Source organism: Nanorana parkeri, unplaced genomic scaffold, assembly GCF_000935625.1.
Source record: "Nanorana parkeri isolate BGI_ZX_2015 unplaced genomic scaffold, ASM93562v1 scaffold535, whole genome shotgun sequence".
Taxonomy (NCBI): Eukaryota; Metazoa; Chordata; class Amphibia; order Anura; family Dicroglossidae; genus Nanorana; species Nanorana parkeri.
Genome location: NW_017306803.1, coordinates 290,827 through 308,077, shown reverse-complemented (window position 1 = coordinate 308,077; position 17,251 = coordinate 290,827). Strand labels below are relative to the sequence as shown.

General features: G+C 39.9%; 1 protein-coding gene across 5 annotated transcripts in view; it reads right to left on the bottom strand.

The window, feature by feature from the left end:
* DPF3 (double PHD fingers 3) overlaps nucleotides 1-17,251 on the bottom strand; it is a 163,677-nt gene that overhangs the window by 2,230 nt on the left and 144,196 nt on the right. For 2 of the 5 annotated variants that reach the window (XM_018561644.1, XM_018561646.1), the window contains 2 exons: nucleotides 12,256-12,384; nucleotides 8,366-9,307 (listed from right to left, as the gene is read on the bottom strand). In XM_018561644.1, coding sequence (XP_018417146.1) covers nucleotides 9,132-9,307; nucleotides 12,256-12,384 — 305 coding nt within the window. In that variant the 3' untranslated portion in view covers nucleotides 8,366-9,131. Of the gene's footprint in view, nucleotides 1-8,345; nucleotides 9,308-12,255; nucleotides 12,385-17,251 lie in introns of those variants that run through there. The other 3 variants (XM_018561647.1, XM_018561648.1, XM_018561649.1) reach the window with 3 other exon arrangements.

The window sequence follows — 17,251 nt, the reverse complement described above, 5'->3', positions numbered from 1 at the left end:
GTTTTGATAACTCTGTATGGGGCTGTAGGTGTCAAATCAAGTGGACTATCAGCTCAGCTGCTTTATGACGCTAGATTAAGGGGAAGTCTTTCTCTTCCACTAAGGACAACCCGCCTGGCCCACTGGCTGGATTCCCCATAACAAGCTAAAAGTGTATTCCCATGCCCCCTTCTATGTTCACTGTTGCCTTGCCCATGTAGGATGGAGTGACTGTGTCTTTGAAATAGGCACCCCCAACGCTACTGTGTCACAGCCGCTCTGTATTTCTCAATGAGGACGACCTTAGTGAAGTGTTGATGTCACTTCCTTGATTGTACAGGGCTGGGGCCTAGAGATTGGCTGCTTGGCCTGAGCACTGTCACATACTCCTCCACACCTGAAAACACTGGTAGTGTCCCCAGCTGCAACAGAGGAAGAATTGTCACTGGTGTTAGTGAGCTAATAATGTAAGTTATTTTCTAAGTTAACTGTATTCTAAATATTCTGACCCTATTCACTAACTTTTTTCTAGCTGTTGTAACAATCATAAGACTCTTGCATTCCTGTCCTGCACTGCATCTCTTCCTCCTTTTTACATTTTCTAACATTTTAATTTATTGGAGGTTAGGTTAGGTTAGAAATCAAATGGTAGATTAAGTTGGCTAAAACTCACAGCTTCCTACTTTATTCAGTTGATGCCAATCAATGTATTAATCTCTAGGGGGAGATGTACCTTTACATCTGTTGGCAAGAAAGTGAGTTCAATCTCTTAAAAAAAAGAAGTCAGACAGTAGTGGCCCATTCACCCCAATCACACAATGGTTATGACTGTAATGCACGTTAAGTGTGTTGGTGTGCTTTATTGCTATTGGATGTGAATGGCACATTCCAAAATACTAACACCTACCAGGCAGATGTATAAGTACATAGTTAATATATGTTTACTCTTTACCTTACAAAGGGTTTGTAAATCTGTACTGCCTAGCTTGTAATTTACATGCCTTGGCCTATACACAGCCAAAAAGAACACTTTAGGCTGGCTTGACTTTACTGGTTCCTGGATCATGTCTTTGCTAATGTTACAAAGGCAAAAATACTGCGTTATTGTCCAGTTAATACACCAGAGGTGACACGGGATGCTGAATTGTTCAACCAGGAACGAAGTAGGTCATGACTGTTCATTGTAGTATATGTGTGTAAATTACATAACATATAGGGAATTAGAAAGGCATTGGCAAGTGAAACTGTAAACATATATTTATTTCAAAAAATTATTTTCTGTTTGCCTGGAGCTTTTTTCTAAAACATATATTTCTTATTAATACCAGAAATGTGCTCTGTTGCATATCTATGGATTCCATTATACTTGTTACTTGAGCGATAACCTCAAGTGAGATTGTTTCTGTATAATAATAATTTGAAAAAAATGTGAAAGCTTTTCTGGCAGCATATTTAAAACATATCCAACTCATAAGTGCAACAGGTGTGCTTTATCATATATTTCTTAGAAACCCAGTTGTCACGTGAGTGCTCAACTGAAGAGATCCCTGGTGCCCAACCTGTGGCCCTTGGCTCCAGCAGGAGTAAAAGCATTACTTTATTCTACTATCCTCATGTAACGCATGCCCAGTTCACTATCTTCTGGAGCATGTCCCCCAGTCTCCAACCACACCTCAAGCATGTCCCTAGTCTCTGGCCATCATGTGTCTCTAGTATGTCTGCAGTTTCTGAAAGTCCTCTCTCGCCTTATATATAGTGAACATGATGTGCAGCCCTTTGGTGATATCAGGAGCCACCGTTGAGCACCCGAAACGCATAAGATGACAACTACTGCTATAAATGGTACACACAAATTCATAGTTCAATATTGGGTAAATGCTGAGTAAATCGCCTAAAAGTTTCTTAAAGATGTCATGTACTTTGGTGGTAAGATCTTTGCTTCAGGCTTCCACACTTATATATAATTCCTTGATGTTTAGAACAAGTGATATTGTTTTTTCTGGTGGGTAAATCATGTGCGCTTGTGAAACAGCAAAAAACTACAATGCCCAAATTGTACATAGTTTGTAAGGTTGAAAAAAAGACGCATGTCCATCTAATTCAACCTAAATATGTGCGTGCGTGCATGTCATTATGAACATCTATACTCCTGTATATTTTGTGAGCTGAGAAACTCCTCTAAATGTTTTTTGAACTTCTCTACACTCAGCTAATACCACTAACTATGGAAGGGAGTTCCACATTTTTACTGCTCTGACAGTTAAGAAAAAGCCTTTACGCAGTTTACGATTAAAGTGCTTCTCATCCCACTTAATGTTGTGGCTTCGTGTCGGCATTTTTTTTCTACGGGCAGAAAAGACGTGTCAAAGTACCGCAGCGCTGAATACTGAAAAATGGCCTGGAAGGGAAGGGGGTTTAACACCGCGGATGTCAACTGGTTAATAGATTTGCATATTGTGATCTTATCCCCAGAAAATTGATTTGTGCAGTTGTCATATTTGTTTTGCCATATCCCCTCTTAAGCACCTGTTCTCCAGGGAGAACGCGTTCAATTTCTGTAGTTCTTCATAACTTAGGTCCTCCATCCCCCTTATTAATTTCATCAAGGTCTTGTATTGAATCTATATCCTGTTGTGAAATTATTGCACCACAAAGCTTGGTATCCTCCACAAACACTTAAGATTAAGCTATTCATTCCAACCTCTATATAATTTATGAACAAGATAAACAGAATTGGCTCTAGGACCGAACCCTGGGGTACTCGGCTCACAATCTTAGATCATGCAGAAAATTAGCCATTTATCACCACCTTTTGGATTGGTTTCTGCAACCAGTTTTGTACCCATGTACATACAATTTCCTCAGTGCCAATAATTAAGCGATTGGGGGGTACTGTATCAAATGCTTTAGCAAAATCCAGCTGAACTATACTCACTGGTCCACCTCTATCTAAATTTCTGCTCACTTCCTGAGAAGAACTGTTGTGCAAAAATCCATGCCGTTTTTTATTTATGATACCATCTTCACAGGCAAATTCTTGAATATAGTCCCTTACCATTCCTTCCAATACCTTGCATATTACTGATGTTAGGCTGACTGGTCTGTAGTTACCTGGTGTACATCCCTACCCCTTTTGGTACCCTTTTAGGTACATTTGCATTTCATCAATCATTTGGTACGATTCCAGTCATTAAAAGAGAACTATGGGGTAAGTGTTTTTCCCCATAGTTCTCTTTAGGGTCAGGGGTGGACATATACTAACCTCCTCCCATGACCCAAAGCTCAGTATATAGCGAGCTATTGCCTGCAGCCGGGATGGATCCCGACAATACTGTTGAGATTCACCCAGCTGCGTGAGTGACAGCTGGCTCTGCCTATCTAAAGGCAGAGCCAGCTGTGCCCTCCCGCTGTTCGTTCCTCCACTCAGCACTGGAGAATCGGAGTGGGGAGGGGGGGAATCCCAGTGGGGAGCAGTGACTGACAGTCACCTCTCACTGCAGGGAGACGATCGGGAAGTGAGCGGATCAGCTGGATGCTTCTGCTCACTTCCCGATCAATAAAGCCGACCTGTGACAGCTTCTTTGTCACAGGTCGCTCTAACTATGAGGATGAGTGGAAATCACTCACCTCATAGTTCCTCTTTAAGCTGTCCTTAAAAATTTGGAACAATGGTCTTGACTTAATTCTTTGAGAACTTGAGGGTGTAAGCCATCTGGTCCTGGAGATTTGTTCCCATTTAGTTTTTCACGTTTCTTTTTTTTAACCTGCAATTCTGTCAGTACATTATTAGTATTGTTATGACTTTTATGTTTGTTAAACCCATATATTTCGCCTGTATAACCTGAAGAGAAGAATGTATTCTCCCTGTCACTTGTAACATTCTTCCTGTTCATATACTATGGAACCTACATGTTCTGTGCTTAACTTTTTACTACTGATATATTTTATGAATTTTTGGGGTTTCTTATACTTTCTGTAAAAATCTATTTTTCTATCTTAGCTGCCTGATTACATTTTTGTTGCTGCATTCCTTGTAGTACAGAAATGCTGATAAAGAGCCTTCCATCTTATATTTTTTAAAGGTCATTCTTTTCTCATTTATATGTCTTCATACCCTAGAATTATGAAATGTTTAATAATAGTATTAAACTTTTGTTCTTTTATATTTCTTACCTAATGGCATGCACTGGTGAATGCCATTGTTGTCCTTTAAAACTCTCCCACTTGTCCTCCATATTCTTAGCTAAGAACATTTGGTCCCAATTAGTATAATATAATGAGTGAAGCTTCTTAAAGTTAGCCTTTTTTGAAGTTTAATGTTCTTGTCATACCAACATGTCTCTATTTCTTCCAATCTACCGCAAACATAACAAAATTAATGTTTTGATATCTAATGATGTATAAACTATAATTTATTTTGTAAACTTGTTTCCCTATTTTCCATGTCTGCGATCAGCTTGGTGTTATTTAAAATTAGTAAATCCAACAGAGCATTTTTTTCTAGTTGGGGCTTCTGCTATTTGACCCATGACATTTTCCTGCAATAGATTCAAGAAATGGCGAGCCTTAATTGAGTGTGTGGTTCCATTCCAATCAATATCAGGATCATTAAAATGCCCCATAATAATAACATTGACCTGCTTCCCGCCATTGTTTTCTGTGAGAGGCTGAATTTCCTCCTTTTGACTTATGTTAGGGGGCCTATAGCATATACCTACCAGTAATTTACCTTTTTTTTTCCCATTCATTTGCATCTCCAGCCATACGGACTCCACACTGTGACAAATCTTGTTAGTGATGTCATCTCTTACATTCACTTTCAGATCGTTCTTGACATACATACATACTCTTCCCCCCTCCTTCCTACCCAATCCAACCAAAACAGAGTGTATCCCTGGATATGTGCAGCCCATTCTGTAGGTGACAGATTAAAAAACCATTACAGATCATCACATTATTCCCCTGGCATGTGTGTTGGATAGTAGGTGTTTGCTTATGTATCTCCACCCTAATAGCGTGTAATATGTCCAGGAGGGGAGGGGGGCATGCATGGGGCACTGTGTTAGAAATAATCAGGAAAAGATTTTCTGCCTGGCAGAAGTTCCTGGTCTTTGCTGGTTTGAGGACAGTATAAGTATCCTTCCATGGGAAGTCAACAGAAAAGGTTATGATGGATTTCCTATGTATTGCAGCAGGTTTTAGAGTACATCTTAACAAACTGGATGACATTTGGTTTGCTGAAGCATTAACAGTTGCCAGTGTGTGGCTCAGCCCTTCAGAACATTCATATAACTGATACCATTTTTGGGTGAATTGACCTTCTTTAATCCCATACCACTGTGTGGCTTTACCACTTTCTGTGACTCCATTTGTCACACTTTAAAGTAATTGTGTTATAAATTAGGCATTTGCTAGCAAGTGAACAAGTAGCATGTTTGATAGCATGGTATCTCATGTAGTTGGCTAAAGCCATCTATTCTATATGATCCCAGTTTCCCTCACTGTAAAATGTAAAGCCATTTCCTGCATTATAGGAGATATGCTTCAACAGTTTTCCATGCATATAACATGCAAGAACATAGGTCTTCTCTAGTGCAGCTAAAAATCTGTTAGTTCGGAAGCCAACAACTGGTAAGTCAGCATGCTCCTCCCACAGTTTTTGCATGGATCATATATTTAATTTCTGTATGGATAAACTTGTATCATTTTTTTCTCTTTTACCAATGCAGACCTGGGGGAGGCACAGGCTGACAGGTCCAGGCTACTACAGATCTGTCCTTAGGGATGCCATACAAAATTGGGGGATGGGTCTAAGCTTATGAGTCATAGACTGGATGGCTGTTTTATGCCATGTCGGTAATCATTACTTTCACAACATTTAATTCTAAAATGCAACTTTTTCTTCCTTGTACATCACAGGACACAGGGAGTTAATTCTGAAACCAATGGGCTATGCAACTACCTTCAGGTGACTGGACACTAGGGCTGCAACTGACTATTATTTTCATAATTGATTAGTTGGTCGATTTATTTTTTCGATTAATCGGATAAAAAAATACCATCCTTAATTTAAAATGAAATACACAAATGCAGTGTTACAAACACAAAGTTTACTTCAGAATAAAACTGCATATACAATATTTTGCAATTGCACTACACTGGAACGCACAGCATTGTGGTACCATGCGTTCAAGTGTGGGCAATTACACTGTGAATGGGGTGCCATTTAAATGAATGGCATTGTAACGCACCTCCCGCAGCAGAATTTGTCAGGCCGAAACCAAAAATGACTTTTTTCCCACCTTCTATAATTTTATTTTAAATAATTGTATTGTAAGCACATGGCGCTTGAATAGCTTCAGCCAGGGAATGACAGCTGCCATTGGCAAGATTCCACAGACACCAGCTGAATGCAAATACAGCAGGTAGTGGGGCTGCTGCAATAGCCAGCCTGCTATTGGCCATTTTTAAATTGCAATAGCAGTCTGGCTATTGCACCCACCAACTGCTTGCTGTGCCCTCCATCCAGCGTGGAGGAGAGAGCTAGGGGATCCAACCAACTAATCGATAATGAGAATAGTTGACAACTATTCTCATAAACGATTAGTTGGTTGCAGCCCTACTGGACACTGGCAAGCAAAAGCTGTTACTAATCCTCTCACTCCCAGCCTGCCTCAGTTTTGTAGCAAGCAGTACAAGAGTGGAACACAAACAGAGTGAAGGGTCCCAACAGAGAAGTATAATAGAAGGGGACACTCAATTCAGAGTGTACCTGAAGAACCTCATGGCCAAAGCTAGCATCTGCAGAAACCTGAACGTCCACCTGGCAAAAGTGTGAAAGGAACAGGTGGCATCCTTACAGATTTGGGATAAGGAAGCCTGATGCTGGAAGACCCAAGAAGTACTAAGGCTCCTAGTAGAGTGAGGCTTGACCAGAAAAGAGGGTAACGTTACCCTTCAACTCAAAGGTCTGAGTGATAGTATACCAAATCAACCTAGCGATAATGGAATGAGAAGCTGGCTGCTCCATACAAGGACCCTCAGAAATGACGAAGAGGGAGTCAGACTTGTGGATGGAAGCAGTAGAAGAAAGATATATACAAACAGCCTGATCTACATCCAAACAGTGAAGAATAGCCCATCCAATTAAGAACGAACTCCCTGTGATCCGCTCTTGTACTGCTTGCTACAAAACTGAGACAGGCTGGGAGTGGGAGGGGATAGGCAGGGCTGTGCTAACAGCTTTGGTTTGCCAGTGTCCTGTCACCTGAATGAAGCTGTGTAAACCGTTGGTTCCAAAATGAATTCCCTGTGTCCTGTGATGTACTCCAAGAAATGGATTTTACAGGTAAGACAAAAATCCTGTTTTTTAGAATGTCAATCTTTACAAATTACATAATGTTTGACTATTTTCATGTTTTCAGAGTCACAAACGACATTACAATACAATCGTCTTAATCTGTTTATTATTCATGGATAAAGACATTAAACAATTCACAGTAAAAGTATTATGGTATAACTAGGGCTACTGCTCTTAGTTTGGTTGTAGGTAATGCATTATGAGGAACCAGTAAAACAAATATTTTCAGTTTTGTTAAAGGTTTGGGTTTTCATATCCCACATTTCAGCAATAGATACATGGGTTCTTATTTATCAGAATGTCTAAAATGTAGCACTCTCTGTATTTTTAGCAGTCATATTGATTTAAAGCTTTGGTTACTGTAATGCAAAGTAGACAGTTCTTATTTTAAACACTTTGATAGATAAGATCCCACTGTGAACTAGATTAGGGAGAGCTGGGCTACCTATCAGTTGTCAAACCAGTGATTTCTTATGAGTAGAATCAACAGTGGCTGCGAAGGAGGAGATTCAACTCTCTCATGTCATCAATAGGTGGGGTTACAATAAAGAGCTCTTTCTATCTGTTATTGTATAACACTGTATTGTAGAATATTCTTTTGCTGATTAACCCGGGGTTCTAATCTTCAACCTAATCGTTTGTTTCTGTTCATAGTGGGTAATAGCAGGTGGTGGGACAAGGTTGTAAGTTGCTAATATGACCTGTCGTGTAGATTCCAATAAATGTAGGGGTGAAAATAATTCAGAAAGAATTGATGATTATGTGTGATGGGTAGTTTTGTAGATGTTCAACATGATGAGCACAGTCTTAAAAGTCATTTACATAAATTGGTTTAAATCCCTTATTTCTCTCTTTAGACTTAGTGGGTATCACTTCCTGCAATGACTTTTATTTTTTATAAATCCCACTTTGAAAGCGTGATGTGTAAAAAGATTTAATGAAGCCCTGACATGGCTCAGCAAGTTACTGAGCAGTATGATGGGAATGAAACGTGCTGGTAGCATACCTTAACTTATCCTGCTGCAGTTCAGCCTGATTTCAGCTCAGCAGGTTTGACGATAGTTTGGTCTCATTTCCGTTGCCCTGTGGACCAATAACGGGTACTGCTTTGGTATCTTCTAGTAGGTGGTATTAATAAAGAAGACAAAAAGGTGCCTTTTAGACATCAGGGAGTCCTTTCAGCCACAAAAATAAATAGCATATATAAACCATTGAAGAAGGAAAAGCAAGACTGAGGTATTTATCCCATTTGCCCTTTTATGCTTGTTCTCTACCTAAACACCTTCTGACCTTATGCAGAAGATCGGGTGAAGGAAAATAAGGAGGAACTTGCTCCTTGTACAGTGTTCTCTTTAAAGTCAGGCTTTTTCCATACAATGGGTGCAAAATCTGATTAGTCGTAGAAACCATCATTGATCGCAAGTCTTCTGTCAGTGAGGTAATTAGGGTCGCAGACAGAATTAAAGTAGACTTCCAGTGTTTTGCTGCCTTCTATTTTTGTTGTAATATTTAAGAACCAGTATTATGGAAATTCAGTTGTCAATCACACGTGGCCTTTAAGCCAGCTGAGCGTTGCTAATACTGGAAATTCTTCTTATTGCAAAGTAGAGAAAAAAATTGTAAGCCACAGTTTTCATTTTAATCAAGCTCAGAAAAAATAAAAATAAAACATCCAGTTGTGCTTTGTAAATGCAGAAGAAAGACCAGGGGTAGGGCAAAATTAAATGACAAAAATTAAGTTAACAGGATTGGAAGTAACTGGAAGGAGATAGGTTCATCCGGATAACTCTCTTTAGCAGTCTCCCCGGTCCTCAGCAGTAGGGGAGTTTTTGGCTTGGACAGAGGAAGGCTCCTCCCAGTCATCCTCGTCAAAGCCATGAAACGTAGAAGTGTCGCTTTCTGAAGTGGAACCGAACAAGTCCTCTGCGTTGCTCATCTCCTCCTTTCTGCTTTCTCTTCCCAAATGAGCTGACATGTATGATGAATATATCAGCACAAAGGTTAAGTAACATACATTCAGAAATCAATGCATATTTACTAGCACAGCCACACACCAAGACAAAATAAGATGCAAAAAAAAAGCATTCATATTCAGAGGTTAAAATGAATCAACCATATATACAGATTGGCAGCAAAGGGGTTATTTTCATAAAATTCACTTTGAAAGAACGCCAAGCACAGGTATTGTATTGTTTGTAAACTGCTCACGGACCATTGCATTACCACTGTATATACCAACATGGAAGCATTTCCTTAACTGTATGCAAACTTTGCTAAAATATGATAATCAGTGAGCTTGAAGGGAACATGGTTTAACCAAAAGACATTATCCAGCCTAAGTACTTGCATCAGCTTGACAGCAAATGGTAACTAAACACACCAAAGCTTAAAGGCATATACAAATCAATATAATCTTGTTGAGAATTATGTCCTCTGTTAATTAAATATGCATGGCTGCTGTACAAGAAATACTATGATATTGCAATAATAATATTAAGCACAGACATTCCAAGTAGGGCTGCAACAACTAATCGACATAATCGATTATAATCGATTATTGAAAAAGTTGTCAACTTTTTCAATAATCGATTATAATCGGCTTCCGACCAGTTGGCCCTGTTCACAGCTCCACACGCTGTGCGCCGCACCTCCTCCCCACCTCACGCTCACTGCTGCCAGACCCGCCCAATCCACGCTCCACACGCCGCGCCTCCTCTCCGCCTCACACTTATCACCCCCCACATCCATGATCGGCACAGGGACGTGGGGAGATGTAGTAAGGAGGAGCAGGTGTGGGGTGATGACAGCCGCCGATAGACAGGTCCGATCTCAGAAGCAAGTTGCTGGAAGACTGCTCAGGTAAGCCTGCACTTCCCCCCCACATGGTGCTCTATAATGCATTGCTGGGATTTGTATTCCTCTATAGCTGATGGTACATTGTGCTGTATATTATACATAGGAATACAAATCCTAGCAATACATTATACACTGTATGTATAATGTATTGCTGGGATTTGTTGTACTCTTCTATAGCTGGTGATATTCCGCTTTGCGCTGTATAGAGGACTACAAATCCCAGCAATAATACATTATACAGTGGTGCAATGCTGAATACCACCAGCTATAGAGGACTACAAAACCCAGCAATAGTACATTATACAGCGCAATGCAGAATGCCGCCAGCTATAATGTACTATTGCTGGGATTTGTTGTATTCCTCTATAGCTGGTGGTATTCTGCATTGTGCTGTATAATGTATTGCTGGGTTTTGTAGTCCTCTATAGCCGGTGCCATTCTGCATTCATTGCTCTATAATTTTACACTTTCCATTTCACTATATTGCACACCACACTATCTTTTTTATTTTTTACTTCCACCGCTCCAAGCTTGCTCCTGTGATGGACTACAACCTCAATACAAACTAGTAGTCCCATCACTGGAGCCATTTTTTAAACTTTAAATTATTGTTTATCCGATTAACCGATTAATCGAACTCAATAATCGGCTAACTAATCGATTTTGAAAATAATCGTTAGCTGCAGCTCTAATTCCAAGTAGCCATTACATTAGTATAAACTGATTGGCACCTCTTTGCAAGCACTATCCTGTCTTAAAGTTGCATTCACTCCTGTCCAATTTCCCCAAGAATGATTTGACCAGTAGAGAATACCTTTCCAAGTGAAGTAAGATTAATGTGGATTCCACTTTTTGTTTTTGCACATACATTTCCTGTTTCTAGAATTTGGCTAAAAATTCCGCCCAATTTTCTGAAAATTTTTACAGCATACATCACAGAGCCAGGTTTATAAATAAATGTATTGCAAGAAACTGTTATTCATTTAATGGTGTGGAATATAGAACATGGTTTGATCACATGCATTTTAGATCACAAATCCGCTGGCATCATGAATTACTTGGGCCCCCTCCCCTTGTCAACGACTCAAGAACTATTTGTATATTCCACTTTGAGGACATGCTTTCACAGTGGCAATGCATACACAGATGAAAAGTGGGCCACACGTTTACAAATTGACGTTTAACTTGTGTGACCTGTGGACATAGTTGGCTGCAGGCTCATAAATGCAAATTATTATTATTTTTTTTATTCACTTTATATTTTATACTGCAGAGGTACTATTTGACCATTTTAATATGATCATAAATGCTTTTAAAGGACTGGAATAAATGTTTGTTGAATAAATACACTGCACAGCCAGTGTGCTCCAGTTCAGCAGAATAAACATATTACTAGATCAGGCTGATTGGACATTTTAACATGATGTCAGGGGACTTTGTGATCAGATTGTAAAGTGTTTTGCTAGCTGTATTGTTTTGTGTACACAAAAGTACAAAAAGATGCTGCTAAAAATATATGCACCAAATGATACGAACAGTAACAAATACAAAAAATAGCAATTGAATTGCTGCAATTTATGGCTCCATGGGAATTATTAAATGGTACACATCATTTTTGGGGCAAATTATATACCTGAAAGTACATGCAACTACCAGCTTACGTCAGGGCTCTGTGTGGACATATACTGTAGATGAAAAACTATGATCTAGAAACCCCTTATGTTGGGTAAAAGAGCCAACCGTCTGTCTTTTTTTTCTGTAGCTATTGGAGTGTCTCGTAGGAATATTTTATGGTGCATATTATTCACTAATCAGATTTATCCATAAGCAACTCAATACGGGAACATAAAAAATAACCTAAGCTTTTGTCTTCCGGGAACCTAGGTTTCAGGTCTCTGTAATATTTGCTCTGCATCTCAAAAGACTTTAAAGCAGCCTTACCTAAACAACTTTTGAGTTCTTTTGACCATTTTATGCATTTACTTGTTTTCAAATGCAGGCACAATTCCATGCATTGCAAATCTTTTAGCAGAGATTCGAAACAAAGAGGAATGACCTACCAGAACGTCCACAGTCAGCACAGGATACAAGCTCTTCAGGTTGTCCACTCTTCTTGTTCATGGTTGAGTCTCCGAGGCAGAAATCACAGTAGTTGTTTGAAAGTATAGCACCATCTGACCCTTTCCGAGCTAGAAAAACAACATTTATGTTAAATACCATTTCTCGCCCATTTATCTGCTCTTATGACCAGAACCACACTTGTCTGTTTTGCAGATGCATTTTCAATTTAAATCAATGGAAACACATGCCAACACGTGCTATAATATGAGTTAAAACAGGAACCAACACACATTATGTATCAACAGGTACACTTGATATGTATAGCTAAATGTTCATACACAATCATCTGCCAGTCAGATTTTGGGCCTGTATCAGCAGGCTTTGGGCTTGTGTTGATCAGTCTGCGATCATTTAAAATATGACAGGTGTATTTGACCTGCAGTTGACCTGCTTCAAGCAGGTTTTGCATTCCCATAGACTTGTATGGAAATGCAAAACCCATCTAATGCACACACAAACCCTAAAGCAACATGTCTCCCTTTTATGTGTTGTTTTATGATCAGCATAAGTCCACTTGCCAAATAGTTTCTGTGCACTGAAACGAAAACATTGTCTTTCTTAGCCAAGGAAAGTGGATTTCTATTGGCACGAAAGGAACCTGGTATGTTCCTTTATCTCAAGTGAACAACATAGCAGCTGAAAATATTCAACTTGGCAGATAAAGCCTTTTCTTCCAAGACAGCTACATACAATATTATTTTTACAAAAAGTGTTGATTACTTAGGGCGGTCATATACAGCTTGATCTTTGTAAGTAATGCCCTTAGTGCAGCAGCCAGAAGCACCTTTTGCTGCACAGAGATTTTCAAACTCAAACAGTCTTCATCATTCCTTCTGTATTCGTAATGAATATTTCAGCATGTGTGCACCACTAATGCCCATTGGAGCCAGATGGTGGTGTGGCATGGTGACAGTGTTTTAGCGTAAGATATTGGTCCAACTTTCTGTGCCGGTTTTTATCACTTTATTTCTTACATTGTAGATATGTCTATTCATTTGTTCTCTTGTGTGAAATCTTTTCATAGAGACTATATTAAGCCTTGAAAAATCAGAGTTTAGAAACTGAAACTACAAATAAAAATTATAATTCGGTTCTATTAACAGATAGAGCTTGCCCTGCTGTAATTACTGTTATACAATCTATAACCTGAGGGGAATAGTAAATACATACCCACTTAGAAATGTTATGTTATTAGGCTAGGGCTACATGAATCATTTGGTTTTTTGTAGCTCAAAAATTCCAGGAAATGTTTTTTTTAATCTGCTTTTAGAGTTACCTCTAATGATGCCAATCATGCTCGCTGTTGCGCAGTGTTACAATGATAGCTTTACCAATGCCAAATACTTCTGTCAGCACTGTGACTGATAATTCTGGTTCTTGTACAGTGCAGGGTTCGTTTAGATTACTCTTTCCTTCCTCTCCCCTCGTCCATTCCCCACAAAAAACTGTATTCTGTTCACATGCGTGAATGGACAGGGAGAGACATTTACCTGCCCCTCCTCTCCCCACAGTACAGCAGCAAGCAGGACCCAGAATTGTCATCATTAGAGGTAACTCCTTTACCAGAATAAAAAAAAATCCTGGAGTTCAACTTTAATATTATTATACAGGATTTATATAGCGCCAACAGTTTGTGCAGCGCTTTACAATATAAGGAAGACATTACAATCACAATACAATTAACAACATGATGGTAAGGAGGGCCCTGCCCCTGAGGGCTTACAGTCTAAAAAGGAGGGGGAAATGATACATGAGGAGGTAGCTTTGTTTGATAAAGTGAGGCTTCCTTGAAGAGATGAGTCTTAAGGGATCGCCTAAAGGCAGTCAGAGTGGGAGACGGGCTTTCGGGGGCAGAGTTGTGGATGGCTTTGTAAATAGTTGTTAATATTTTGAACTTTACCCTTTGGGCTATTGGAAGCCAGTGCAGGGATTGGCAGAGGGGGTATGCAGACACTGAGCGGTTGGTCAGGTGGAGGAGTCTAGCAGCTAAATTAATGACTGAAGGGGGGATAGCCTGTATAGTGGAAGGCCAATGAGGAGGGAGTTGCAATAGTCAAGACGAGAGATAACAAGGGAGTGGATGAGTAATTTAGCAGTTTCATGGGTGAGGAAGGGGTGTATTTTGGAGATTTTGCGAAGGTCAAATATCATAATATCATAAGATATCATTTGCTAAGAGTACATAGAAAATATGGCTCCCTTTGTTGTAAGCTACACAAGTAGAATGTGACACGACTGCACAATATTACTATTGTATGCAAAAATTCCTATTTCATGCTACTTGTAAAGCTCACATAATAGGGAGCCATTTATTCCATGTGTTTAGCAATTGGTGGCTACTCTTAACAATTTCAGTGGCTTTGATGAGCTACTAAAACTCGATTGCATAGCTGCAGCCTGAATCTGCACTCCATTGTCAATATAATTTGCTTTATGTGTAGTTTATTTGTCGTTAATGTGAGCACAATAAGCTTTAAAACTTGTGTCTGCTTCTACTGTGAATATCTGCTGTAGGTGAATAGTGAAATAAGAATGGGAGAATTTTAGTCACCTTTGCACATGCAAGTCAATGACATATTTAATATCCTAATTAAGAACAGCTTTCACAAGTATTGGTTTATTTTGCATTGCTGGGATTGTTTTCTGTATTTTGATCTCTGAGTGGTTTGTATGAACTGTTGATATTGTTGGCTGAAAGAATCAGCCCTGAGATATGTCTCAATGTATTATGCATTTCAAGCCAGGCTTCCTGTGGCTTGCATGGTGTCCAATTTGTGCCTAGGAAGAGTCGTGCTGATTTTCTTCTTCGCATGATAGGCCCCAAGCCTGTACTAGTCTGGCATGTTGTTATGGTAACCGGCACCCGTGGATGCTGCCACCTGTCATTACTTTGTCTGTTGTGTAAACCATTCCAGGCAGCCATTCTGAATCTGCTGATAAAACTCAACCTTTAGTAAAAGATCAGGAACAAGGGGCAGCACACGCTGTGTAACCTTTCATAGCATATTATGAGTTAAGTGTCCAAAGCAAGGAGAGACGTTATTCGGCTGGGTGTGTTTTTAACCTTTCCTGGGAAGCAGATCACTTATTTTCATTTATACTGTAAATAATGTTGATCATGAAATTGATGCTTTACTTTTAATATTTTATGTGAAATGTCAATTGAAAGTATGTAACAGTGAAACTAAGCTGCCAAAGATCAGATGGTGCACTCATATTTTAACTTTTTTTTAAAATTATTTTTCTCTGTTTTTATTAATACTAGCGAAAGTGTGCCTGTTCCGGAAGAGGAAAAGTTGGGGTTCTAAGAGCATGAGGGGGGAGAGTATTAGGCATGGTGCTGAGAGAAAGAAGGGGAGGGATGAGGGGCATTGGGTGTCAAGGAGGAAGGTGCGCTTCCTCCTTGATTGCGGAGAGGGGGTCACAGAAGTGTGGGAGCATGCACAGATAACATATGGAGGAGCAGAGTACAGATGCACCGATGGACAGAGGAATGCAGGGCGGGGTGCAGGCACACTTGGCACTGGGAGGTTAACTGCAGGCACGATAAGTGGAGAAAGAAGGGAGGCTGAAGATGGGGTGGATGCTGAAAGATTAGTGATGAGAAAAGGGGGGAGCAGGCGTGGATGGAGGTGAGAGAAAAAGAGGTGCAGTAGGAGGTGAGACAAGGAGGGGCTGCAGGAGTGCTGGGTGCTGAAGAAAGTGGGGTAAAGGTGCGCTGGGTGGTGAAAAAAGGTGGAGTGTAGGTGCAGTGAGAAGGGGGGTGCAGTAAGTGCTCTGAAAAGGGAGTTGGGGATGCAGTGAGTACTGAAAGGAAGTGATACAGTGTGTACTAAATGTGCAGTGTCAGTGAGTGGTGAGAGAATAGGGGGTTGTATAGAGGGGGGGGGGGGTGGGGCCCTTGGGGGGGGGGCAGGTGTGAATTCTTAAGAGGGGAATTCAACAGCATAAAAATAGCCTGACTTCAAACATGGGAAGAGCAAATACAAATAACCATGCTTTCTTTAAGAGCTAACAATGTCATGTGCTTAGGAAGGGTCATGCTGTTATCTTTGCATGTCACCTGCCATAGTAGTAATCAGGCAAGGCTCATCCAGAGGCTGCGTTCATGTAAGGAGGCTTAGTCCTCTTGAAACAATTGTTTAATCAAATAGAACAGAAAGTATGCCTGCAGCTAGGCCAGCTTGCCTTAGACAGAAGGTCAATGTAATTACCTTTCTTGCTTTCCTTTTTATTACAAGGTAGGGATATATTGATACTCTTGCAGAAGTCTTATTGAATTTCACATTATTTGAAACAGATGGCCAAAAACATTGCTGTAACAGTGCTGCATTTTGATGATGACAGCCTACAGAAGGCTCTACCTTGTATACAGTGTTGAGCAGTTACTGAGGAGTGGGTTTTATACAAATTGTATTTTGTAGCTTGCCAGAATAAATTATTAAGTCTTTTAAAGTCGATGCAGTGTGGCCATTAGAAACTCTGTTTCTAAGGTGTGGGAGCTCTAGCTCATATGGATGAATATACAAAGCAAGCAATGGCTGTAGACGTTGGGATCTCAGTCTGCAGTTGCCCCTTAACCCCTTCATGACTGAGGCCCTTTTTTCATTTTTTGCACCCATGTTATATTCCACATTTTAGGCCTGAAAATGACGTAAAACCCCCCAACATTATATATTTTCTGAATGCCAAGACCCTATAGAATAAAATGGTGGTAGTTGAAAATTTTTATGTTGCGCAATATTAGCGCAACTCCTTATTAAACCCCAAAATTTAGTGACAAATTTAATTAAATGCCCCAAAACACAACAAATTACCCATTTTTTAAATGAAATATAAAAGATGAGGTTACAACGAGTAAAACGATACCCAACATGCCCAGTTTACAGATTGCGTGCGACCGTGAAACGGCGAAAAACTGCAGTACCCCAAAAA